Source organism: Lissotriton vulgaris, chromosome 7 (genome assembly GCF_964263255.1).
Source record: "Lissotriton vulgaris chromosome 7, aLisVul1.2, whole genome shotgun sequence".
NCBI lineage: Eukaryota > Metazoa > Chordata > Amphibia > Caudata > Salamandridae > Lissotriton > Lissotriton vulgaris.
Genome location: NC_141695.1, coordinates 1,228,224,475 through 1,228,251,308, shown reverse-complemented (window position 1 = coordinate 1,228,251,308; position 26,834 = coordinate 1,228,224,475). Strand labels below are relative to the sequence as shown.

The following is a 26,834-nucleotide window of genomic DNA, read 5'->3' as shown; positions in this document are numbered from 1 at the left end:
GTCTCTCATAGGGCTTATTATAATTATACATATCAAGTGGCCTTACATTGCTTATAGATGGTTTAAATGTATGTACTGTACTTGTTGGTTCATGCACAAGCCATTTTATGGACAAGGCGCTCACCTTTGACTTTAAGGATTTCAATTCCCACCACCTTGCAAAACGTATTTAGCACACAAAGGGGTTCTACATTGTTTTTCTCTTAAGGGTGTATTTGTTTTGACATTTTGCCACATTTATTTACAGTACTCTGTTTTATTACAAGCTTTGACAGCCAACCTAGAAGGGTAAAGGATTGCTTATTGCTCATGGAGACTGGTGCAGGAGTATCTCTATTCGACTCGAGTGGGCACTTGCCACACATAATTTTGAGACTCTGGCACTTTATTGCTACTTATAACACCATTTGTACAATAGTGAAATTCACCTTACTGTACACATTTTGAGGAGATAATTACATGTTTTTATCTCACAGGCAAAAGCTTATCAAAGACTCTGCCTGATCTTGTTAACTGCTACTCAGGGTTTGACATGCTCATACTCCTTTTGGTTAGATAGGTAAGACCTACACCATTTTGTGATCCAGATTTTAATATACATTATATTCTCTATACCTGCTGTCAGGATTATTATTGTGGGTGCCACCCAATTTATTATCAAGTACTTGTCTTTTATCCACTGCTGTCACATATTGAGTCACATATGAATTCTGGACCATCTACAGACATTCATGGTCCACAGGTGAGATTTGTCAGAGTAATAATGTGGTGACACCACGTACATGCTCTTGTACTTACATTATTTTCTCTCCCACCCCCCTTTTGTCTTTTTACATAATCATGGTTTTTGGAATCCCAGTTGTTTTCACTGTACTTCCCCTGATACGTATTGATGGAGACCTACATTTGCGTCTTTGGACCACAGGCCAGTACTGTGATGTATGAAGAATTACCTCCCTAACCTAGCTTACCACACTCTGTAGAGGGACATTAGTCTTATGTTTCTCTTACCTCCATCAATAGGTTACTTAAGGCTCTTGATTAGTAGAAGACTACGTTTACAACAGAGGTTTTCTTCACAACATTGGATGCAGGAATTGATCCATTGGTATCTGATGGCTAGGATCTTTTCCTTGCACTATTCTTGTAATGTTTGGCAATGTAGCCGACTTAATATGTTAACTTTTGACTAATTTTTCTTGCTGTGAAGTAACCATGCTTATTACACTTTGGGTTCTCTGTGTTAACCAGATATTGGCTCTCCAAATCTTGTAACTTGCAAATTGCTTACCAGGATATTTATACTTGCCTAGGTCAGCACTTCTTTCATCTGAGTCTATCTAGGCATGTTTTACTCTTATGCATGCACTGGGTGGATGTTGGTGTAGGTGGTTACTTTGTCGGACTAGAAGTCTCAAACCTTGGATTTCACATTTTCCACAACTTAGATGATCACTTCAAAGACGCCTCATCTTTATTCATTGTTATCTATAGAAAACTCCTCACTTCTACTTACTTTACACACTTTGGGATTTAACGTTACTCATCACATGCTTTAAAATTCTTACAGAATCTTTTGGGAGCACGGGTGCAGGAGCCCCTTCCTTTCTAGGGCATGCAAGTACAGATGAAACTTGTATTCTTGAAAAATGTATGTAAAGATACACTTAGGTGATCAGATGTTTATACTCATTTACAGCCTTGAAGAGGTCACTTTGTGACAAAACATGTGTTGATTGTTTTCTCCTGTTTTCAACAAGTTTATACCGATGATCACAGTTACCTGGCTTCTGTCTGCAATAAATTACAGATTTGAAATTCTATAAGAATCCTCACTTTATGGGCTGACTTTGTATAAACTCCCATTGAGTGCTTTTGGAAAGGGGCGACCACTCGGTCCCCCCGAACGTATGGCGGAGTGCCTCGATCCCCCCGGGAAGCCATTTTTGGGCGGGAGGCGCGTCTCGGCTGGTATGCCCGAAGCGGCGTAGCCGGGGCGCGCTTTTTCCCGCCCTAGAGTGGGCTGGCCTAGACATCGACGCAGCCAGCCACGCCCTTGGGGCAGGCAGGGGCGGGTTTACGCCCGCCCTGAAGACGGATAAAAAGGGACGCAAGACCAGAAGACGTCCTCTTGTTCTTGTGCTCTGAAGCTGCACCTCCTCGCTACACGTGAGCTCGGGACAGAACGAAGAGCCAATTTTGAGCGTTTTGATCTTTTCTTTTGTCTTCTAGATACTTCGTCGGAAAGATGCCCAAGAAAGGCGCGAAGAGTATGACGACTGATCAAATGGTCCGGGTCCTCATGAAGGAGATGACCGAAATAAAGAAGCGGCTGGCGGAGCGAGACGGGGAGGAGGGATCGGGGCGTCCACCGGCTGGAGGGAGACCTAAGAGGCCAAGAAGGGTTCCGGCCGGGGGAGACGTTCCGGTTCCCTCTGCCCCGCTCGAGGCGCCGACCCCGGTACCGATGGAGGGGAATCCGATCCCCGTTGTCGTCACCCCGACATCCAATGAGGATATGCCCCCCGAGCTGGCAGCACAGCTAGCAGCGTGGTTGGGTGATAGTAGTGAGGGCGCCACGGCTGCCGAGGCACAGGAGTGGATGAAAAAGTTGCGTGAGAAACGGGATGCAGCTAAGGTGACCGCGCCGGTGGCGGTGATAGACAAGCCACAAGTGGCGGAAGCAGCGTCCGGTTCAGGTAAGCGGCCATTGCCGATCGCAAGAGATGAGTCAGCACCCTCTCGTAGAGAGAGATTGGGGCAACATGTTCCTTTGGCAATAAAGGAAAAGATTTGGGCGGGGGAGTATGTGAATATTTTCTCCTTGCTCGTCGATCATTATGAAGTGGAGCATGTTAAGAGTCAGAAGGACCTAATGCATCCGAGTGTTTGGCGCGCAAAAATGGCCGTCTTTAAGGTAAATGAGAATATTGGCAACTGGGGCAATGCGTGGGGTATTTTTACATCGATTTTGGGGGAACGTAGGCCCGAGTTGCTTCCTGAGTTTCCAATTTATCAGTCACGAATTATGGGTTACTCGACAGCGTATCAAGGTAACCATTGGTTCTGTTATGACAACCTGTTCAGGAAAGAGAAGGAGCATAACAAAAGTCTAACTTGGGATTGTTATGATTCTGTGACATGGGATAAAATGAAAGAGTCAGGAATGTTAAAAATGCCGTTGGTGGGGAGCAATGTTGTTGCATACTCCCGCCAAAATGCGGGGACGCCCTTTCGGTCAGGTACGAGCACCGACGATTACTCGAGACCTGCCGGCAATACAGGGAAAAGGGGTTTCTGCTTCAGTTTCAACAAAGGTAAATGTACCAGGCCTCCGGGATCGTGTAAATTCAAACACGAATGTAGTAGTTGCGGATCGTCCCATCCTGAGTCCTCGTGCAGAGCCAAACCAAGTGAGAATGGGGGTAGAGGAGGCGCCAAACAGGTCTAACATAGTCCGAGGGGCGCCTTTACCAACCCCGATTGATACCTTGGCGATGATTCCCTGGCTCAGCGAATACCCAGATCGTACTTCTGCTGGGGTGCTGCGGAACGGTTTTTCATATGGTTTCCGCATCCCGGTAGGGGACTTTCAGGGTGTCGGGACGTGCAAAAATCAACTTTCCGTCTTACAACATACGACTGTGGTGCATGATAAAATCCGGAAAGAGGTTAGCCGGGGTCGGGTCGCCGGCCCGTTTAGTGTACCCCCGGTACCGTATTTTGTCTGTTCTCCGTTAGGGGTGGTCCCCAAGAAGGACCCAGGTGAGTTTCGATTAATACACAATCTGTCAGCCCCACATGGTCTTTCGGTGAACGATGCCATTAATCCAGAGGTATGTTCGGTGCGGTACGCATCATTTGATGAGGCAGTGGCCATTTTGAATCGCCTGGGGCCCGGGACGTTGATGGCAAAATCAGATATCGAGTCAGCGTTCCGGTTGCTCCCGGTACACCCAGACGACCAGCGTCTTCTGGGATTCATGTTTCAGGGATCGTATTACATGGATAGGTGTATGCCGATGGGATGCTCTATATCCTGTGCATATTTCGAGAAATTCAGTACTTTTCTGCAATGGGTGTTCACGGAGAAAACGGGTTTCCGAAATGTAATGCATTACCTTGATGACTTTTTGTTCCTTGGGCCCGCCGGAAATCACGAATGTGCCCAGGCCTTGGCTGAATTTTGTGTGTTAATGGGTCAATTTGGCGTGCCATTGGCACCAGGTAAAACTGTGGGTCCCACGACTTGCCTCGAGTTTTTGGGGATCGAGTTGGACTCTAGTGAGGGTTGTTTTCGTTTACCAGCTACCAAAGTGTCGAAATTCAGGGCAGCCCTGCAAGTATGTTTAAATGCATCTAAGGTTACGCTACATCAGTTGCAACAATTGGTGGGGAAGTTGAATTTTGCCCTGAGGGTGATCCCAATGGCCCGCCCCTTTTCCCGTTCAATTGCCCAAGCGATGGTTGGCCTGAAGGAGGGTCATCATCGCACGAGACTATCGGCTGAGGTCCGCCAGGACATGCGTATTTGGTTGGCATTTTTGGCGGACTTCAATGGTCGAGTCGTCTGGAACAAGCCAGCCGTGTCCTCTGAAGAGCTTGGTCTATGGACAGATTCAGCGGGAAGCATAGGCTTTGGCGCCGTCTTCGGCACAAAATGGTCGGCACAAAGGTGGCCCCCATGGTGGCATGAAGAGGGGCTGACGAGTAATATTGCTTTCCTTGAATTGTTTCCCATTCTGGTGGCCCTGAGAACCTGGCCCGAAGGGTTTAAAGATCATTCGGTCGTGTTCTGGTCTGACAATATGACCGTTGTAGAATGCATCAATAGTCAGGCAGCCCGTTGTAAACTGATTTTAAGGCTGCTCAAAGAAATTGTCTTACTGTGTATGCAACTGAACGTGATATTCAGAGCAAAACATGTCCCAGGGGTGATGAATCAGGCGGCTGATGCACTGTCTCGTTTTCAAATGCAGGCTTTCTCGGGTTTCCTTCCCTCAGCGGACCCAGAGCCGGCACCCTTCCCCGAAGCTCTCTGGTCTCTCGGTGCCCCGAACTTCGTCACCTCGTGGGAGAGAGTCTAGCGCCGAGGACGAGGAAGGCATATGAAGGGGCGTTTCGGGCCTATTTAGCCTTTTTGGGGACTGAGAGAGGGGGGCTTTGGGGTCAGGAGGAGTGGGTAGTACATTTTCTGATGTCCTTGCGTAGGGCTGGGAAGTCGGTGGCTACGGCCCAAAGGCATCGTGCTGCCATTTCCTTTGTTGCCCGGGCCCATAACATCCAGGACCCGACAGCGTCTTTTGTAGTACAGAAGGCACTGCGTGGGTGGCAACGCCTGGAGGGTCGCAGAGTAGATGAGAGACGACCGATAGGTCTGGATAGGTTGTCCCAGTTGCTGGCCACACTCCCTTCCACATGCTCGTCTCCTTTCGAGACGTGTTTGTTCCGGGCTGCATTTACGCTGGCATTTCACGGGGCGATGAGGATAAGTGAGCTGGTTGCAAGGAACAAACAGGATGTGGTGGGGGGTTTGTGCCGGGAACACGTTCAGATCAGGGGTGAAGCGATGATTGTCTCCTTTGTCAGGTCCAAGACCGACCAAGATGGGATGGGGGACTGCACGATCATTCGCAGGATCCCCGGGTCCTCCATGTGTCCGGTACAGTGTTTAGAAGATTACCTAGCACGAAGGGTGGCATCATGGGGGGGGACATTGTTGAGACACGCAGACGCCACCCCACTGACGAAGTTTCAGTTTCAGCGGGTGCTTGCGATGTCAATTGCCGCAGCGGGCTTGAACCCGGGCGAGTTTGGGACCCATTCCTTTCGGATAGGGGCTGCCACTGAAGCTACAGCCAGGGGTCTTAATGTTGAACAAGTGAAACGAGTGGGGCGTTGGTCCTCCAATTGTTATAAGAGATATGTGCGATTGCACATGTTGTGAAGCTGTAAGAATGTACTCACGCTTCTTGTCTTTTGTTTGGTTTTCAGTTTCGCAAGCCTACGAGGCAGGGCGGACTATGCAGTCGACCCAACACCAGGCCAGCGGTCAGACATCACCGGCTGTGAGACAGGAGGTGTGGGTCGTGGGCCACTCATACGTGAGGCGTGCCGCAGACGTATTCGAAGCAGGTGACATGATTCACGTAGCTGGGGAATACGGGTACAGGGTGTCCTTCTACGGAAGAGGCGGCCTCTGTATTGACCAGTTTCAAGCATTTTTTGAGGGTTTGTTAGAGCGGACGAGTTCACCGCCGTCTATAGTCATAGTACATTTAGGGGGCAATGATTTGGTCACCACCGGTAGACGACTTCTCCTAGAGGCAATGCTTTCCACGGTAAGTTGGTTAGCGAGGAAAGTTCCGGGGTGCATAATTGCGTGGTCTCATTTGATCCCACGGAAAGTGTGGCGGGGGGCTATCTCGATTCCTGCTTTGAATCATTCTGTTAGAAAACTTAACAACAAAGTGAGTAGGTTGTTCCGTTCCAAGACATTGCATTCTATCTCGCATAGTTGTATTAACGATGACAGTATGTATTTGAGGGATGGTGTGCATTTGTCGCGGGTGGGTAATGAGTTACTCATAGGAGACTTCTTAGCTTGGTTAAAAAAGTTAAAACATGACCTTTAGGTAGGAGTTTTGTGGGGGGTCCGGATAGCCGGTCAACTATCCGGACCTGTGGCGGTAAGGTCATGATCGGTGAGCACTAATTAGAAGATCCCTATGAGTGGGCGTCACCCAACACGGATGGGAGCGCTCGGGAGAGGTGGCCATTGGCCCCTCAATGGGGAGGCGGTCCCGTCTAAGGATGGGTCGCCGGAAGTAAAGGAAAGGCGGTCAAGGCCCCTTCCTTTGTGGGAGGGGTTACAGCCCCCTCCTGGTGAATTTCCCGGGGCCAGTGACATCTGCGACGGCAGATGCTGTAAGTTGTGTGGGGTTGGGGGGAGGTCCACGATACCTTCTAGATACCTCACACGAGTCTTCGAACGACCTTTAAATGGCGTCGAGTTCTTAAGTGCCCCCGTCAAGTCAAGGGAAATTGTTAGTAGTTGCACTTGAGGTAAGCCTCCGTGCTGTCGCCCCTCCCAAGTGGGAGGGGTAAGTCTGGTTAGGGATCTTGACACCGGTTATGACCTTGCCGTTGGCCCTTAAACGTTAGGATGTACAATTTCAATATTTCTAGAGAATGTTTTGTAGGATGCTAGTTCGGCTAGGAGAACCTCTGTATTAGAGAATATGTTAAGGTTAGCCAAACATCGCAATGTGGTAATGAAATTGTACATAACATGAAACGTTTAATGTTTTTATTTATTGTTAATAAATACGGCCGGGAGGGTCACTCCCTCCCACTTCCAAAAACTTCAAGAACTGTTTCCGGTTTCCCTCCTTTTGGGGATTGTGTTGAGAGGGGGTGGCGGGTATCTCAGCCATATGGAAAGGGGCGACCACTCGGTCCCCCCGAACGTATGGCGGAGTGCCTCGATCCCCCCGGGAAGCCATTTTTGGGCGGGAGGCGCGTCTCGGCTGGTATGCCCGAAGCGGCGTAGCCGGGGCGCGCTTTTTCCCGCCCTAGAGTGGGCTGGCCTAGACATCGACGCAGCCAGCCACGCCCTTGGGGCAGGCAGGGGCGGGTTTACGCCCGCCCTGAAGACGGATAAAAAGGGACGCAAGACCAGAAGACGTCCTCTTGTTCTTGTGCTCTGAAGCTGCACCTCCTCGCTACACGTGAGCTCGGGACAGAACGAAGAGCCAATTTTGACCCACCCACCAGCCCCTGAGGACAGCCAGTTGTTTTGTAATAAAGTAAATTTATAATTATGTTTCTGTTTTGTTCACAGGTTGTGATAGTAGCAGGTTGATGTTGATCATAATAAAGAATGGTGTATGTTGTGTAGGTTTTTCGATTAAAATGATTCGATATGGTTTTGAATTTTAAGCATGCTCTTTCGGTCGTAGCGACCAATGTTTTCGTAGGTTTGAGTAGTATTGTCGTATTTATTTTGGTAGGCGGTAAGGTCATGATCGGTGAGCACTAATTAGAAGATCCCTATGAGTGGGCGTCACCCAACACGGATGGGAGCGCTCGGGAGAGGTGGCCATTGGCCCCTCAATGGGGAGGCGGTCCCGTCTAAGGATGGGTCGCCGGAAGTAAAGGAAAGGCGGTCAAGGCCCCTTCCTTTGTGGGAGGGGTTACAGCCCCCTCCTGGTGAATTTCCCGGGGCCAGTGACATCTGCGACGGCAGATGCTGTAAGTTGTGTGGGGTTGGGGGGAGGTCCACGATACCTTCTAGATACCTCACACGAGTCTTCGAACGACCTTTAAATGGGGTCGAGTTCTTAAGTGCCCCCGTCAAGTCAAGGGAAATTGTTAGTAGTTGCACTTGAGGTAAGCCTCCGTGCTGTCGCCCCTCCCAAGTGGGAGGGGTAAGTCTGGTTAGGGATCTTGACACCGGTTATGACCTTGCCGTTGGCCCTTAAACGTTAGGATGTACAATTTCAATATTTCTAGAGAATGTTTTGTAGGATGCTAGTTCGGCTAGGAGAACCTCTGTATTAGAGAATATGTTAAGGTTAGCCAAACATCGCAATGTGGTAATGAAATTGTACATAACATGAAACGTTTAATGTTTTTATTTATTGTTAATAAATACGGCCGGGAGGGTCACTCCCTCCCACTTCCAAAAACTTCAAGAACTGTTTCCGGTTTCCCTCCTTTTGGGGATTGTGTTGAGAGGGGGTGGCGGGTATCTCAGCCATAACTATCTTTGTTTAAACAACAAAAACATGGTAGTATTTAATTTAGATGCTGGGGCCTTGACGTTTGGGCGTTAATGGCAACCTTGTGTTCTCCACTTATATTACATATGTTTTGGATGAGTTCTAAAATGTATGTAGATAAAAGAGCAGAGTTCAAGTTCAAGTTCAAGTTCAGTAATATTTATAGCACACTACTCACCCAGAGGGTTTCAAGGCGCTTGAGTGAGAGTGGGTGCATCATTTATCGAATAGCCAGGTTTTTAGCTGCTTTCTGAAGGAGAGGTGGTTCTGTGTGAGGCGGAGGTGAGCGGGGAGAGAATTACAGTTTTTGGCCGCTAAATAGGAGAAAGATCTTCCTCCCATGGTGGAGCTATTGATGCGCGGGATTGTGGCGAGGGCTTGATTGGATGAACATAGTTGACGGGTGGGTGTGTAGAAGGATAGTCGTTTGTTGAGGCATTCGGGTCCTAGGACGTAGAGGGCCTTGTGTGCGTGGGTGAGGAGACGGAATGTTATTCTTTTGTTGACGGGAAGCCAGTGGAGATCCCTCAGATGACCGGAAATGTGAGCTTGACGGGGGATGTCCAGTAAGAGTCTGGCTGAGGCGTTTTGGATGCGTTGGAGTTTTTTCTGTAGTTTGGCTGTGGTTCCGGCGTAGAGGGTGTTTCCATAATCTAGTCTGCTAGTGACTAATGCATGGGTGACTGTCTTTCTTATTTCGGTGGGGATCCAGCGGAAGATTTTTTTGAGCATGCGAAGGATGTTTAAGCATGAAGATGAGACGGCGTTGACTTGTCTGGCCATCGAGAGGGAGGAGTCTAGGATGAAGCCCAGGTTACGTGCATGATCTGTAGGTATGGGTGCTGTACCCAGGGCCGGTGGCCACCATGAGTCATCCCAGGTGGAGGGGGATGATCTAATATGAGGATTTCCGTTTTGTCCGAGTTAAGTTTTAGATGGCTGTTCCTCATCCATTCGGCTACTTCTTTCATACCTTCGTGTAGATTGGTTTTGGCGGTGTTAGGATCTTTGGTGAGGGAGAGGATCAGCTGGGTGTCGTCTGCGTAGGAGATGATGTTGAGGTTGTCTTGTCGCGCGATGGATGCAAGAGCACTCATGTATACATTGAAGAGGGTGGGACTGAGTGATGATCCTTGTGTTACGCCGCAGATGACTTCGGTTGCCTCTGATTTGAATGGGGGGAGGCGGACTCTTTGGGTTCTACCGGCGAGGAACAAGATGATCCAGTCCAACGCTTTTCCTTGTATTCCGATGTTGCTGAGGCGTTGAATGAGGGTGTTATGACAGACTGTGTCGAAGGCGGCGGAGAGGTCAAGTAGGATGAGGGCAACTGTTTCTCCGTTGTCCAGTAGTTTTCGGATGTCGTCTGTGGCAGCGATGAGGGTGGTTTCGGTGCTGTGTTTGGCTCGGAAGCCGGACTGTGAGGGGTCAAGTGAAATATTGGATTCAAGGAAGGCGGCGAGCTGGCTATTGACGGCTTTCTCGATGACTTTGGCCGGAAAGGGGAGGAGTGAGATGGGGCGGTAGTTTTTAAGTTCAGAGGGGTCCGCTGTGGGTTTTTTCAGAAGGGCGCCGAGTTCGGCATGTTTCCAGCTTTCTGGGAAGGTAGCGGAGTTGAAGGAGCAGTTGATGACATCGCAAAGATGGGGTGCGATGATGGAGTCTGCTTTGTTGAAAATGTGGTGGGGACATGGGTCGGTTGGCAATCCTGAGTGGATGGAGTTCATCAGGCGGATGGTGCCTTTAATTGTGATTGGGTTCCAGGCGTAAAGGTTGTGAGAGTGCTGTTTAGGATCGGAGGTGGGTTGAGTGGGTTGTTCTTCGGACAGGTTTCCAAAGCTGTTATGAATGTCGGCGATTTTGTTGTGGAAGAAGGAGGATAGGGAGTCGCAGAGGTCTTGGGAGGGAGTGATGTCGTTGGTGCCGGCGGTGGGGTTGGTAAATTCTCTGACGATATCAAATAATTCTTTGCTGTTGTGGGTGTTGTTGTCGAGTCGATCCTTGAATGCAGATTTCTTGGTGGATCGGATCAGTTGGTGGTGTTTGCGGGTGGCGTCCTTGAAGGTTGTCAGGTTGTTAGGGGTTGGGTTTTTTCTCCAGGTTTTCTCGAGGGTGCGACATAGCTTCTTGGATTTCTTAAGGTCATCGTTGAACCAAGGGGCCTTTTTGCTACCTTGTTTGATCTGGTGGTTTTTCAAGGGTGCTAATTCGTCAGCGCTGTGGGTGATCCATTGTGTGAGTTTGGTGGCAGCTTGGTTTGGGTCCGATGATATGGTGGGGGGGTTTTGGTTAAGCGATGTGAAGAGTTGGTCGGTGGTGATTTTGTTCCAGTTTCTTCGAGGAATAGGTTGTGGTGGGATGTGGGTCGTGATCTTTTTGTAGCTGAAATGAACGCAGCTGTGGTCCGTCCAATGGAGAGCCGTGGTGTGATCGAAGGAGATGTGTTTGCTGGAGGGGAAGATAGGGTCGAGCGTGTGTCCGGCAAGGTGGGTGGGGTTGTCAACAAGTTGTTTGAGTCCAAGATTTGCGAGGTTGTCCAGAAGGGTGGTGGTGTTGTTATCGTTATTCTTTTCCAGGTGGAAGTTGAGGTCTCCCAGTAAAATGTAGTTCTCGGAGGCGAGGGCATGTGGGCTGATGAAGTCAATGATGTCTTCATTAAATTGTGTGCGGGTTCCTGGTGGTCTGTAGATGAGGGTGCCTCTAAGTGTGGTCCTGGGAGTCACCAGTCACAGTTTCAAAGTAGCTGCCAAACTAAACTCCAGTTTGCTAATCATTCACAGGTTTATTGAGTCACCGAGTGAGGAAAGCTTAGTTTGTGTACCGCATGGGGAGATGGTGCTATGTAGCAGTCCTGCTATAATTAAAAACCAGGAATTTTGTGTTACAGGACCAGTGGTTAGTTTGAAGAAAACTAAGGGCAGGGGCTGCAAGTTTTGCTCAGATGCCATTGCTGCTGTTATCGAAGGTTAGGGTGCGAATACCAAGGCTGGGCAGTTTTGACTGCACCTCAAGCTTCCTTCTTACACCACCAAGCATTCCCTGCCCCTTTCGTGCAGGTTTTTTTTCTTCCTCACTTTCTTAGTCACTGGTTTTATGTCTTTCTATCCATCCTTCTTTTATCCTTCTGTGTTTACTCTTCTCACTTTTTGTCTGGATCAAAGTCTGATGAGGAAAAAGGCATTCACCGGCTTAAAATAAGCACTTTACATGACTGAAATGACGCTGCTCACCGTTTCCTCAGTCGTGCTTGAAAATCTAGCCACTTTATTTTATAGTGATGAATTGGGAGTAGGCCAGGTTTTCAGGGTGAATATAAAGAACATTCATTGATCTTGGGGCAGAGTATTCAGAAAATTCCTCTTAAATACCACTGAATGTTCATGTTTTTGAGGCTACACCAGCAAATATGAGCAATGTCCTAATGTTTTTTTTTTATGGGAGGCTATGGAAGTTGGTGAGTATTTACAGAGAAAACTCCCAACAGCATTCGTGCATGCTTCTGAATTTGATGATTAGCCTGAGTGATATGATTAATACAGTCTTTTACTAACCTTGCTAGCTTTCCATTTAGAAAAAATACTTTAATGAATCCAAATCTTGCATATCCACATGCTGTGGTAACCACTGTTAATTTAAAGGCACACCTTCACTATCATTGGAATGATGAAAGGCAGCAAAATCTCATCTGACATTTGACCCTGTTACCTAATTCAAATGTACTTTTTCCTGGCCCTTGGAAGAATATAAGTCAGCCCCACCGGAAATGGAACATGTGATCTGCAGAGTAAGATAGGTCCCTGTAAAAGATACATTAATATTTCCATCTGCCTCATTGAATCTGACATGCGCTAACATGCTGTGCACGAATATGTTTGTCACAATTTATTAACCCAGCTAACTTGCTGCCATCAGGGTTTTGATCTTTACGTTAACAATAGCTCTATGCAGCAGGTATCATAACCAGTCCAACCTTAGAATTAGCATTAGAACTTGTGCCCTGCAAGTTACAAAGAAATTTCGGCAGCTGACACATAAACTTGCTCAGTTATCTGACTTGGATTAATGCCATAGGCCTGCAAGTTTCAGAAAGAAACCATAATCTCCTACATTAGCTCCTGAGCTATCTACCTAGAATTTAAACATTGCGACCCATTGTCGCATACAGATCTCAGTAGCAGATAGGTTTACTTACAGAGCTAGACTACTGGATTTAGAATTTGGGACCTGAAAGTTACATTTTAGTTCCAGCCATTCATGCTTTAACACATTCATTGTGTTTCCCCTGCACACCACTTGCGCTGTGCTTTTGTGAAATCTTTTGTACTTTAATATAAATTTTAAGAGGGGCTTAACTCCCGCCCACTTGCTTTCCTTGCTTTTTATTACCTTCTATGCTTACCGCTTTCTTTTCCTGTTACTATCGGCTGTAGCATACTATTTCCTGTTGTTTCCGCATGTTGTTCCTCGTGTGCTTCTCTTATCAGTTTCCCGGGGCCAAAGTACTGTTTCCATCCAATTTTGTGAAACGATTTTTTAAGGTAATGCCTGCAGATCACTTGCTTTATGTTTGTTTTTATTTTTAAAGTGCTGGCATTTCTTTTTAACCATTGCCTCACTCTTAACCAGCTCTGTTCTTTTTGTTTGCCTTTGGTTTCCCCAGCGCATGTCACAGCCCCTCCCCTGTAAATGCCATTCCTGCAAAGACCACCCTCGCTTGTTTTTTATTTCCGGTGCTCGAATTTCCCACAGCAGGTTGCAGACGTGTAGTCTCCACCAGTGCTTTGGCTGCACAGTACGTGCGCTGTGCTTGTTTTTATTTTTAAAGCGCTGGCATTTCTTTTTAATCCTAGCCATGCTCTACACCAGCACTGTTCATTTTGTTTGCCTATTATTTTCTCCAGCTCACACCACAGCCCCTCCATCTGTAAACACCATTTTTGCAATGGCCTCCCTCGCTTGTTTTTTATGTCTGGCCTTCGGAATTCCATAAGCATATTGCAGACCTGCAGTCTCCGCCAATGCTTTACATGCACACTTCAAAATGTGCCCTGGAACACCTCCAGCACTAAATAAGCATATTTTATGGCTGCATGTGGGAAAGTAAGGAAATATTTACAGCTTGTAAAACAAACGTTCAAAATGTATTGATTGATTGATTGTGTATTGATATGAATATTTTTGTAGCAGTTTTATATCCTGTAGCTGCTTTTATAAATCATTAGTGGGAACACATGATTGTGGTCGGCTCTTCTCGATTAACTGCGTGCACTTTAGGAATGTTTCCAGAGTGGTTGGAGACTGCTTTGTGTAATGAAGTGTTCCAGCTAATGAAGGCTTTTCACAGTGTGGGATGATTATTATTGTCTAGATCAGAAAATGAGGAATGGCGAAAGGACAGAAACTAAAACGTACCAATTTGCAGGTGACAGATTGTGGTATCAGCTACTGCAGTACCCACCGTGTAGATTTCGCGCTCTTTATACTGAGCATGGCAGACACAATCTGGGCACTCCCTCTCTCCATGGAGCACGCTGAGGTAATGGCTTTATGACACCCTCTCTTTCCATTGAGCAATATGTCATCATGGCAAAACTGCCAATGGGTTTGGCCGGCTTCCAGGGGATGTGTCAATGAACTCCTGTCAGGAAGCTTCTAGGTAAAACATAACTAATGAAACTGAGCTGTTCTGACTGCGTGCTTGGAATTATTTTGCGTACTTTGAACTCGAAACCTGCAGCCATATGTGATTGATCGCCAGTGGCTACTTGCAAAGGTTCCAGCCATACGTAGTCTGCATCAGGGCTGCCTGCTCTGGCGGGTTCACCATCCAAGCTTGTCTCATTTCAAGCTTTGCTAGCCGTGGTATATGCAGAAAAGAGACTAATAATTCAGCAGGAGGAAAACTTTTATAACTGGGGATTCATAACATTATTGTTTTATACAAAATATCTTGTATCAGTGTATCCGTTTCTCCGTAACTAAATCTTTAAAACAGACGTTGCAAAAATGTGCACTTATGTCTGAAGCTGAGAGAAATGTTCCTTAAACAGGTATTTCTTTAAACAAAAACGTACTACTGTACTTACATTTTTTTACCACGACCAAACGGAGCTGCAGCAAACATATGTTCACACAGAAATTTCTCATAATTTACTTTGTCACCAGCATATCTTGTGTTTTTGATTCACAGCTAATGTAGTGGAGCTGGTTTTCACGATAGTTAAGAGTTGGTGTGCATGGTGTTTTTTTTGTGCATGATGGTTGACGCACTGACAGACTTCGAAGTTTGAGCACCTTTGTTGTTTTTACCGACACTTCACACATTAAACAGATTTTTATCCTTCAACGTCCCCACGCTTCCTTTAGCCGGCTCCGTATAAGTGGGCATGGCCTCCCACACTTTTCCAAGCACAGTGGGGTTGCTCGTTTAAACCGTGGGCCTCATTTATGAAAAGTGACGCATCGCCGCGAGAAAACAGCGATGCGTCACTTTTCAATGGGACCCCCTTGCGACACCAATGATGCGTCATATTTATAGTATGACGCATCATGTCGCAAGGAGTTACAGATACGTCAGTATTTCTGACGTATCTGTAGGCGCAAAAATGACGCATTGCTGGAGTGTGTCACAAAAGTGACGCAACTCCAGCAATAGGTCATTACAAATGGGCAAGTCCCATGTTAAATGTGCCTGCATCAGTCTTTCGCCAGCCATGAGGCCGGCGTAAGATATTGACGCATTTGCGTCCTAGAAGTGGCGCAGTGAAATCTTATAGATTTCACTGCATCACTTCTACGACCCTTTCTTGTGTTGGAACGCCCCCACCTGCATACATTATACCTGGTGTACATATAATGTGGTGCAGGGGTTTACAGAGTGACGCATCTACCTAGATGCGTCACTTTGTAAATATGGTGCAACAAGGCACATTTTTAACGCCGTTGGTGCTACAAAAAGTGCAAAAGTGACGCAAGGGCTCATAAATCAACCCCCCGTGTGTCTTGGAGTGAAACTCTAAATATTACATCAGGGAACTAACAGCTGTGTGAAGGTGGCAAAAAAGAGGCATGGGGAAGCGTTTTATTATCCTTCTTCTATCAGACAGCTTTTTATCCTTCTTTTATCCCCGCACTTCCACCTCTATCTGTCTCCGAATAAGTGGGCGAGGCCTGCAACACTTTTCTAAGCACGGCAGGGTTGCTCCTTTACACTGTATTCCTTGGAGTGGAGCTCCAAATTTGATATCAAGGAGCTATCAGCTCTGTGATGGTGGCGAAGAAAGGAGGCTTGGGACAGCTATTCATTCAGCCAGCTTATGGCCATCTTTGGGGACCAAGGTGAGTGCAAAGCTTAACTCCCATCACAAGTATAGTCCATGCACCTTTCCGCTACCCCTTTTTCCATATATCACCACCCTTCTTTCAAACCCATCTATTTTTGCCCACCTGTATAGCCTCCCATCCCTCTGCAGCCATTTTCGGGCCCATCTGTTTTCCTACACCCGTCTTAGTCTTTTACTATCTGGCTCCTTCCTTACTTCCCATTGTCCTTACTTTTCCAGCCTCCTTTTCTGATCCATACATCAAGCTAAACTCACAACAAATGCCTTATTTTGCATGATTTCCTACCTCTATTACGTCCTTTCCGTACAGCTTCCTTTACACTCCCAGAAGCTTTCCCCTCATTTACCCTCTTCCATTTCCAGAGACTTTAATGTCTGCTTGCTCCCCTTTCCTCTCCGTGCTCATGGAACCCTCTCTTGCGGAGAGCTGGAGACATACATAGATGTACTTGTGAATTGTTTATCAGTGCTTATTGTTAAGCCTCGAGACCTGGTATGGGAAAGGATCTGGGTAAGTGGTAAAAATCAGTGCATCCACTTCTGGCAGCACCGGAGGCTCAGACATGCACCCGGGGTGAGGAATCATTGTATCCACTCCTGCTTCTTTCTTTAATGTTCCGTATTATTGCTAAAGCAGTTTTAATGCTTGCACTAACCCCTTAGATTAGGTATAAAACTGCACCTTGTCGACTACCTCCCCGGTGACTACTCCCACAGCTTCCCTAAGAGGTACACACATAACTAGCTTTTTGTTAATAAGAAAAGTTGAAACCTAATGCATTTACTAATGCTTGTTCTAAATGTAAACCTACCTGTTAGCTACACAGATATCAATTGCTAAATTGCTGAATTAATACTTGATCTCACAGTGCAACTCTTTTCAGAAATGCATCATTTACAGATAGCCCCTGCACTGATACATTTGCAGATCTGGAAAGGCAATGTTATTTTGAACTGAACTACCATCTCATCATCAAGACAAACAGGCAGCTCTCATAATGCAGGTTAATCATCATCTGGTCTTTATCTGGACTGCTAATACCTAATACGATGGCATCCACCAAACTCCCATGAATCAGCAAGTTTGCCTGCCACGTAGCAGACATTTGTATCTTAGTACTTGGATAACCACAGAGGTGGAAGTGAGACAACTCCATAGTCCCCTACAGTATACGTGAGAGAAACCAATATTGGATTCGGGTTGGTGGATATACACCCCTATACTGTTAGAAGGGAGAACCAGTTGTGGACCCTTACTTAAGTGCCAACGAGTGCCAGAATGCTGGCGATATTTTCCCCCCAAAATCTGAATGTTTCAATAAAGACCTCAGTATGGCAGATCGACATTGCCATGAGATACTTTTTTGGCAAATTGTTATGGCTCCTAGCCTTGGCTAACCAGGTTGAACAACAAATATGAATGTAGGTTCTTGTATGGGATTTTGCCTAAGGTGTTTACAGCGAATGTACACTTATTAGAATCTAAATTCATATCTTTAAAATAAATTTAGCTGAAGACGCCCCTCTTTCTTATGCCATTGTTCACAGCTTTAATGTGCTCCCCTATAGAGATCTGTGAATAAAACAGAGGCTTAAACCTGCTGCATTTACTGAACCTGCCATCATTTTGAAATGGGTAGAAATGATTAAGAATGAATTCGGAAGTAATAGTGGCCGCCATTAAACTCGGCATGCTAATTCATTCTAGAATGTTACATGTTACTCTAGATCGGACTATATGTCACTAAGGTCATTGCAAGACGCTCAATGTCACTGAAATGTGGTGAATTAACGTGAAGTTCTAGGCAGCTCTAATGTTTGAACAAAAGTACAAATGGCCTGGAATAATCTTTGTGACAGATGGAAGAGTGTCTTATTGGATAGCCAATCGGCCAAAGACTACTGACAATTTGATTTCTCAACATGATACACTTAAATTGATAGTAGTGCTCTATGAGGAAGTCAAACAATATTAACACATTTCTTTCTAAATAGTTTGACAGTGGTACACAGTGGTTTGGAGGACTTACCAGTAAAGGGCAAAGGACGTACTTGGATACAACAGCCAGGATATTTTTGATCGCGGGTATTTCGTTCTGAAATAATAAATGATCAAAAGAGAAATATAGATGCATCTTCATTCTGTTCTATAGAAAAAATCATGCGAATATGTCCCCACTCAACACCATCTTCCAACCCCCGTCTTATTTATTGAATTTCATGAAGCTAGCCCCCAATGTCTGAAGCACACGATTATCACTGAGATTGATCAATTATTTCACCTTCCAATAGATATACTTTCATCTATAATAATTACATGAAGTTGCTTTCCATAGAGCTTCATTCCCTCAATGCTTAGAAAGTTACACTGTCATAAAATCAGAGTCATTCCAAGATGTCACTTTGCAGAATGTCAGAGAACATGTAGCAAAAAGAACCTAAGGGGTCTTAGTATGTAAATTCATTCTCTTCATGGTGGGGGTACTTTATGCTACAAAGAACTCAGAAATATTTCATGAATCTATACACTCGCCCCTTTTGCCTGTTGTAATCTTTTATAATAAATCTTTCAGCCCCGTCTTATGGTTCACCACAATATATATCCAACAGTATCCCATTTTTCCTCCCAATTTTAAACACCATTTGCTTTTGAAAGCAAATGCATTCATGCAAGCCCCAAGGATCATAATTACTACTGATAGATGCCTAATGAATTAGAACTGACTACTTCTATATGATCACTGTGTTTCATAAGAAATATACTTTATTAAATTATTGCAGCAACTACATTGAAGGGGTTGCAAACTGTTACCTACCAAGAACAAGCATTTGCAATGCAATAGGTATCGCATTCACATACGTTTGAGCTATTAGCATTGTAAATGACAATGTCTTTTATTTATGTTTTGGGTTTTAAAACATAAATAGCAGGTGTTGTCCTTTACAATACTAATTGCTTGAACTCTCACAAATGCGAGACCTTTAGAATTGCAATAGAGGGCATCCTCTCGACCGCTTGTTAGATTATAAATTTCAGAGGAAGAGACCGGCCTGCGAGCTCTTCAACGTAGTGATAAATAGAGCAGTACAGAAGATGTGTAAGTGTTGTAAAGTACACAGACACAAAGTGTGAAGTGAGAGTTACATATGATCTGAGCTAAAAACATGAACAAAGCACTCCAACACCTTTCGCTCTGTGATCACACTATCATGGCTCAGGAGAAAGAGAGGGAGGGGGTTATTTCCTGCCCTCCCCGTGATTTGAGTGTGCAGTGTGGCATTGCGTAATGTCATTGTTATCTTTGGCCTAGTAAAGAATACTCCAGCTGTAGCAGTTCCCTGCTTCACCTCATGGTGCAAGGCGGGCTGTGCTTTAAGGCAGGCATTGAGGGAAGGAGGGATGGTCTTGGTGTCAGATCGCATAACGTTTCAGGCGCTCTTCAGATGCTTGCAGTGCAGGCTGGCAGGGTGATCGTGTCCTCTCTGAGCGCAGGTGTCCAGCTCTGAGTGTGTCCAGCCCCGAGTGTGTCCAGCTCCATCTGCGCTCCCTGCATCCAGGGACAGTCAATGAAGCCCGCGCTCCTCCACCTTGCGCCCGGCCACTATCTTTCTGCGCTGGGGAGGAGGTGGCGGGGGACTCCAGTGCTGTTTCAGAGGGGCTCTCCCAGCAAGCAACCCCACCCCCGTAAACACTGCATATCAACTCCACCCCACACCAAGAAAGGGTTTTGCGGTCAGTGACACTGCACGTATGTGTCCAAAGGGATGCTGTCCCTATTCAGGCTAAAGTTTACTAATTCTGTAAGACACATGATTGTCAGAGGCCCCTCGCCACAGTATGCAGGAGGGCGCCATCATACAATTACAGTGGGTCATGTTTCTGTCCGCACTGCTGGACAGTACGGCGGCTCGGGCCACGTCTGCTAGGGTCCATTGGACTTGCAGAAGTGACTAGGAGGAAGACTGGACCACAGAGGTATTCTAATTAAGCAGCGGTGGTGAGAGTGGGGAGATTTTTAAGGGACCCGGAGATTTCGTGACTGAGTGTCCCTCGGAAGCTCTCTGCACCTACACCTTGCCCCCATCACACAGACTGCCGGGGTCGGCGGTGTAGTGATTGGGGTGGGGGCGCTAGGCCCTCATTCTGCAGACATACAATCAGACACGGACACAGTGGCTGGAGATGGGTAATGGGTCCTGAGCACGTGCACTCAGTCCCTTTTATTGGCCAGGGTCATCTGACCAATGTCGCCTGGTGGTGGGTGGGTGTTAAGTGTGCTGACATCATGCTGAGACACTAGACCGTGTCTTACGATAGTACATGCCGCCCAACCTTAGTTAAGAAAATTAAACTAACTAAAGTCCAACCTGTGGGAAAGAATATAGTTCACACAAAACCCATAACTCAATCACGACGACTCCCACGTAGTCTTCCCCACTGCTGGTCACGTCAATTACTGGCAATGGTGTCTCTTCTTGCCTTGACAGACTTGCAGCTTGTGGGTGGACTGTACAGTCTCTCTCGCTCTGTTTCACTTCCTGCGAACGTGTAGAAGTGTCCATAGCCAGTCCCACGTGTGTTGCTTTCTGCTGGACCCTGGACCGTCCTGGTCAAAGTGCTTGGTTCAAGCTGGTGTCTATTCCTGACGGGATCCTCAGCTGCAGGTTATCCCTCTCACGGATACCCCTCTCTCGTGGGTGTCCCCTCTCACTGGACGACCCGGAGGCCTTTTTCTGCCAGGCTCCCACTGGACCGGAGGACATGCCGCCTTACCGCTCCAACGTGTTGAAGGACGTCGCTATGGGTCCTCTCTACGTGTCCGAAGTTCCACCTGAAAGGGTGTTGTTGGCACTGGTTCCGTTGTGTGCGACCTTCGGTCTTCCAGGATCTTAAGCGCGAGTGTCAACATTCCGTCTCTTGTTGGGGATCCGCTGCCACCGGTGTCCCTGAGGCCTCTGCCCCAGGATTTCCGCAGCACTTGTGTCCGTTCCATCCCAGAGGTGGGTGTTGCCAACAGACCGGCCTGCTCGCATCCGTCATTCCTGGATGACTGTCGGGTTCGCACCTGGATGCTTTCTTCCAGTGATGTTACGTGTGTCCCGGTCATGCGTGTGGACTGTTGTGCACCTCTCACGTTCTCCTCGGTGTTTCCCCTTCATGTGTGTCGTAGTGTCTTGGTCCACACTCCTCTTTGCTCTACTCTATTCCCTTGTCTTCCTGTCATCGTGCTGCTCGGACCTCTTCTCCTTTCCTTCTCTGTGGTGGTGGCAGACGAGCCACTCAGACCTATTCTCCTTTCTTCTTCGGTGGTGGCAGATGTGCCACTCAAACCTATTCTCCTTTCTTCTCTTCTGTGGTGGTAAACGTGCCACTCAGACATCTTCTCATTTTCCTTTTGTGGCGTCGGGCCACTCCTTCTCTATCCTCCTTTTCGCAACGCGGTCTGGTCCTCTTGCTGCCTTCATCTCCCTAACCAGACTTATCCAGGCAGAGTGCACTCCGCCTGCTTCCCTCTGGTCTTGTCCTGGTTCACGGACACTGTCTTCTTCTAGTCTGTGACTGGACCGGTCTTTGCGATCTTCCTTTAGACTTGGAATGTTGCATTGTGGTTGTTGAAGTTTGCGAGTCGCTGATCGTGGACTGTGTCTTGGTGTTCGAACTTCTTGGACCTCTTGCCGGTCCACTCTGCCGATGCTGGCAGGCTATCTTCGGTCCTCTTGCGGGATACTTGCTGTGTTACTGTTTGTTGACCCTTGCTTCGCTCACCCTCTTTTGCGACCCCCGGTGGGTCGGCTTTTGGTGTGGCCATCTGGCTGGCCGGCTTCTTGGGTGCGTCACATGTGTGGCCGTCCGGGTTCTTCGTGCGACTGTCTGAGGGGTCTGCTTCATGGGGCGTCCATCGGGGTGGTCTTCTGTGTGAGTTCTCATGCTTTGCTGTCTTCAGTGTGGTCGCTCTTTGCTCCATTCTGGTGCTTTTAGCGTTGGCGTGCTTTTGTCAGCACTGTTTCTGTGATTCGTTAGGTGCGGAGGGTTACGTCACCACTCCGAGCTTCTTCGTGTTCAGGTTGCTCCCAATACCTCACAGGGTGTGCCTGCGTTTTTCTGGGACTCTGGAGCAGTGTCAGAGGTTGTCGCGTTTCCTCCCGGTGTCGCACATGCCTGGTGGGGAGTCTTGGGACCTCTGTGTCATCTTGTGGTGGTGCTCCTTTCTACTCCTGCGGTGCAACGACAAGCTGTGGCCATCAGGTGCCGCTTCGCCTTTGTTGGTAAGTCTCTGTGTGGCTTAGTGCGTCCAGTGGTCTGTGTTACTGCTCCGTCATTTTCCTTGAGTGTGGAGTTCCTTCACTCCTTGCGTTTTCCTCTGCGCAGTGCTGCGTCCTTGGTCAGGCTTCCTTGTTACTGCGTGGCGTTCCTGCGCTTCTGGCGCGTCTTTCTTAAGTTTTGCTTCCTATGGGATGGTGGCAGTTTCACTGCTTCTGGGTTGCTGTGCACATCCATTGCTCTACGCAATGTGCTGACCTTCAGCCTTTGTGTGAGGCTATCCTCTGGTCGCACGTACATGGTGTCCCTGTGTGTTTCTCCCATGTTGCTGCCATTGCACAGTATAGTCCTTTTGCTGGGTGCGATTTCACCCTCTGGCCACTTGGTGGCAGTGTCTCTTAGACAATTCCGGCACTGCACTGCCTCAGGCTCACTCCTGGGCTCCTCATGGCCTCGCCTCTGTCACTCAGTGAGCCGGCATTTCCCTGGATGGCGCTCTGCGGCAGGACTCCCTCTCTTTTGCGGTGAGTCACCTATTCACCTTGGGGGCACACATGTGGAGAGTTCTGCTTGGTTCGCGGGACGCCCAGCAGCTCTTCACACGCTGCGCGAGCGGGGGAGGGTCAGCGCTGTTTGCAGCTATGCGGGGTTGAGCTCTCGCTGTGGAGCCGTCTCTCTTTCCACCACCATTCTCCCGATGGCGTTTCTCACCTCAGTCGTCTGCAGCCGCAAGCAGTCAGGCACCGGGGGAGGATTCCGCTTCACCCCGGTGAGTCTCTTGTTGTTGGATCTTTCCCGCCCCTATTCACGGGCCGCGCAGGGGGGTGTTGGTGTGTGCTTAGACGTTTGGGGCACTTGTGTTAGTCGCAGGTGGGCTCTGCTTAGTCCCTCGGTGCCCAGCAGCTCTTCAAACGCTGCGGGCACTTCCTCCGGAGACCATTCACCCCTCCGCCTCCACTCACACACGCGGCGGGGGGCAGGGGACGCCTCAGGTAGGCCGCGGGTGGGCTCCGCTGGTCCTGCTTCACTTTATGTTAATTTTCAGCCGCATCACGCGGGGCCAAGCATCCTGACTATGCGGGTGGGCTCCGCTTCTCTTACAATCCTGGGGGGAGGTGGCTGCAGAAACGCGCGGCCCCCCGATCTCCTCGCAGCGCTTGGGCTCATCTCCAGCCCAACGGGCCTCGTCTTCAGCTGCGGCTGTGGCGGGTGGGCTCCGCCCGGCCAGCACTCCACTCCAATGGGGGCCACGCTGCTGAGGCCGACTCGGGTGGGCTCCGGTCGGTCGCTTCTTTCTGGGCACAATTAGGGTGGGTGCAGGTGGGCTCTGGCCAGTCCGCTTCTTCTGCTTGGTGTGAGAGGTGCAGAGTAGGCTCCCGGTCTCCTCTTCATGGGCATCCAGGCCCGGGGCAAGGCACACGCCCCGCGGGCTTCACGGCAGGGCTGGCGCCTATCCTGCGGAGAGGGGGGTGCCCGACATCGCCCTGAGCTCTCTCCTCTTTCCCCACGATTTTTCTCATGTAGCTGTAGCACGCAGTGCACAGCTCCGCCTCGTCGCCATTGTGGTGATTGGGCTGGGGGCGCTAGGCCCTCATTCTGAAGACATACAATCAGACATGGACACAGTGGCTGGGGATGGGTAATGGGCCCTGAGCATGTGCACTCAGTCCCTTTTATTGGTCAGGGTCATCTGACAAATGACGCCTGGTGGTGGGTGGGTGTTAACTTAAGTGTGCTGACATCATGCTGAGACACTAGACCGTGTCTTACGATAGTACAGGCGGCAAGGGGAGGCAATGATGAATAGCCCGAGACATCACACCTGCCCTGTGTGTGGTCACTGGTGCTGCTGGAGCGACCCTGGTGATGGAAAGCTGAGCTCCGCGGTCATGCGAGAGTTAGAAGGCACTGTTCTGTTGTATCAAACTGGACGCAACACTAACTTATCTTAAAACAACGTGGGAAGAAGTTTATTTGAGTTTTACAGAGTCTGAGGTGGTATTAAATGAAAATAAAGCTCAAGAGAAGCGAATTCAGGCATGCTTGATGCTTTACTTTGAATTTTGTGTATTTGTCTCTTTTGAAACATTGCAAAGATCTCGTAGATGACAAAGTACAAACAAGCATTTGCAATGCAATAGGTCTCGCATGTTTTGTATTTATGTGACTTAGCTGTATTGATATTACAAATTACAATGGCTTTTAATTTTTTTAAATAATTAATACTTAAATAAAAGTGATTTTAAATTATAATGGCAATAGCTTAAACTTTTGTAAATGACTTTTGTGAAGATTATGTTCAGTGTATTTTATTGTGACGAAAATCCAAGAACAGAAGTGAAATATTAACATCTTTTTATGACATTTGTAGTAAAGTTTGAAACATTGAGAGAACATATTTGAACCAGTTATTGTTGAATGGTTGCACAGATTGATGCTGGAGAGGCGCTGAGTGGTGCTGTGGTGGTGCAGAGTGGTGCTGTGGTGATGCTGAGTGGTGCTGTGGTGGTGCTGAGTGATACTGGGATGATGCTGAGTGATGCTGGGGTGGTGCTGAGTGGTGCTGTGGTGGTGCTGAGTGATGCTGTGGTGGTGCTGAGTGGTGCTGTGGTGGTGCTGAGTGATAATGTGGTGGTACTGAGTGATGCTGTGGTGGTTCTGAGTGATGCTGTTGTGGTGCTGAGTGGTGCTGTGGTTGTGCTGATTGGTGCTGTGGTGCTGCTGAGTGATGCTGTGGTGGTGCTGAGTGATGCTGTGGTGGTGCTGAGTGGTGCTGTGGTGATTCTGAGTGATAATGTGTTGGCGCTGAGTGATGATGTGGTGGCACTGAGTGATGCTGTGGTGGCGCTGAGTGGTGCTGTGGCGGTCCTGAAGGGGGCTGTGGTGGTGCTGAGTGATGCTGTGGTGGTGCTGAGTGGTGCTGTGGTGGTGCTGAGTGATGCTGTGGTGGTGCTGAGTGGTGCTGTGGTGGTGCTGAGTGATAATGTGGTGGTCCTGAGTGATGCTGTGGTGGTGCTGAGTGATGCTGTGGTGGCACTGAGTGGAGCTGTGTTGATGCTGAGTGGTGCTGTGGTGGTGCTGAGTGATGCTGTGGTGGTGCTGAGTGATGCTGTGGTGATGCTGAGTGGTGCTGTGGTAGTGCTGAGTGATAATGTGGTGGTGCTGAGTGATAATGTGGTGGTGCTGAGTGATGCTGGGGTAGCGCTGAGTGATGATGTGGTGATGCAGAGGGCAGAAAGGTACAAAAAGCAGTCTAACAAAGGGCAGAAGGGCAGAAAAACAAGGGGAAAACGAGTCTAACAGAGGGCAGAAGGGCAAAAAAAAGCAGTCTAACAGAGGACAGAAGGGCAGAAAAACAAGGGAAAAACAAGTCTAACAGAGGGCAGAAGGGCACAAAAAGCGAGTCTAACAGGGGGCAGAAAGGCACGAAAACAAGTCTAACAGAGGGCAGAAGGGCACAAAAACGAGTCTAACAGAGGGCAGAAGGGCACAAAAACAAGGGAATAACAGAGGGAAGAAGGGCACAAAAAACGAGTCTAACAGAGGGTAGAAGGGCAGAAAAACAAGGGAAAAACGAGTCTAACAGAGGACAGAAGGGCACAAAAAACAAGTCTAACAGGGGGCAGAATGAATCCCGCCCTGCGTGTTTGTCCACGAAGATGCCACCTTTTTGTGCAATACCTCTACTCAACTGGAGTACTTTCTACTGTCTAATCAGAAAATGCTCCCTCGTTGGCTAAATGTATAGGGGCAGATTTACAATAACTGGCGCATACCCAGGGATGCGCCAGTTATTGTGCGCCGCAGCTCCTCCACCCATGGTGCACCGCATTTACAATGCGGCGCACCATGTGGCAAAAACGGCACCGATGCGTCACGCATCTGTGCCGTAAAAGCAGCGCATTGCTGGAGCTGCGTCACAAGCGCGACGCAGCTCCAGCAATGCTCTGGGGGGCCCTATCTCCCTAATGCTGCATCAAGCCTTGCGCCTAGTTTAAGCAGGCGCAGGGTTTTGACGCAGCATTGGCCTAAAAGTGACTGAGTGAAATCTTGTAGATTTCACTCAGCCACTTTTAGGAGGCGTAACGCCTCCTGATGGTGCAGGGCTTTACAACGTGACGCATCTCTCAGATGCGTCACGTTGTTAATACCCAGCACCATGGCGCATCTTTTGTGCTGCTGCTGCGTCACAAAAGTGACGCAACTGCTGAGCAAAAGAGGCGCAAGCGGTTTGTAAATCTGCCCCATAGTGCTTTTACTACACTGTAGCTGCGTAAAGGGCCAGAAGATGTGTCTCCAGTGACCATGTGTGCCTTTTACTACACTGCAGCTGTGTAAAGGGCCAGAAGATGTGTCTCCAGTGAGCATGTGTGCCTGTGCCTGTGTTACAGGCACACATGGTCATTGGAGACACATCTTCTGGCCCTTTACGCAGCTGCAGTGTAG

General features: G+C 48.1%; 1 protein-coding gene across 1 annotated transcript in view; it reads right to left on the bottom strand.

Annotated features, from left to right (window-relative positions):
- The window catches only part of LOC147703288 (uncharacterized), a 321,000-nt gene that overhangs the window by 132,237 nt on the left and 161,929 nt on the right, over window positions 1–26,834 (bottom strand). The window contains exon 7 of the mRNA XM_086928906.1: window positions 18,157–18,222. Coding sequence (XP_086785032.1) covers window positions 18,157–18,222 — 66 coding nt within the window. The remainder of the gene's footprint in view (window positions 1–18,156; window positions 18,223–26,834) is intronic.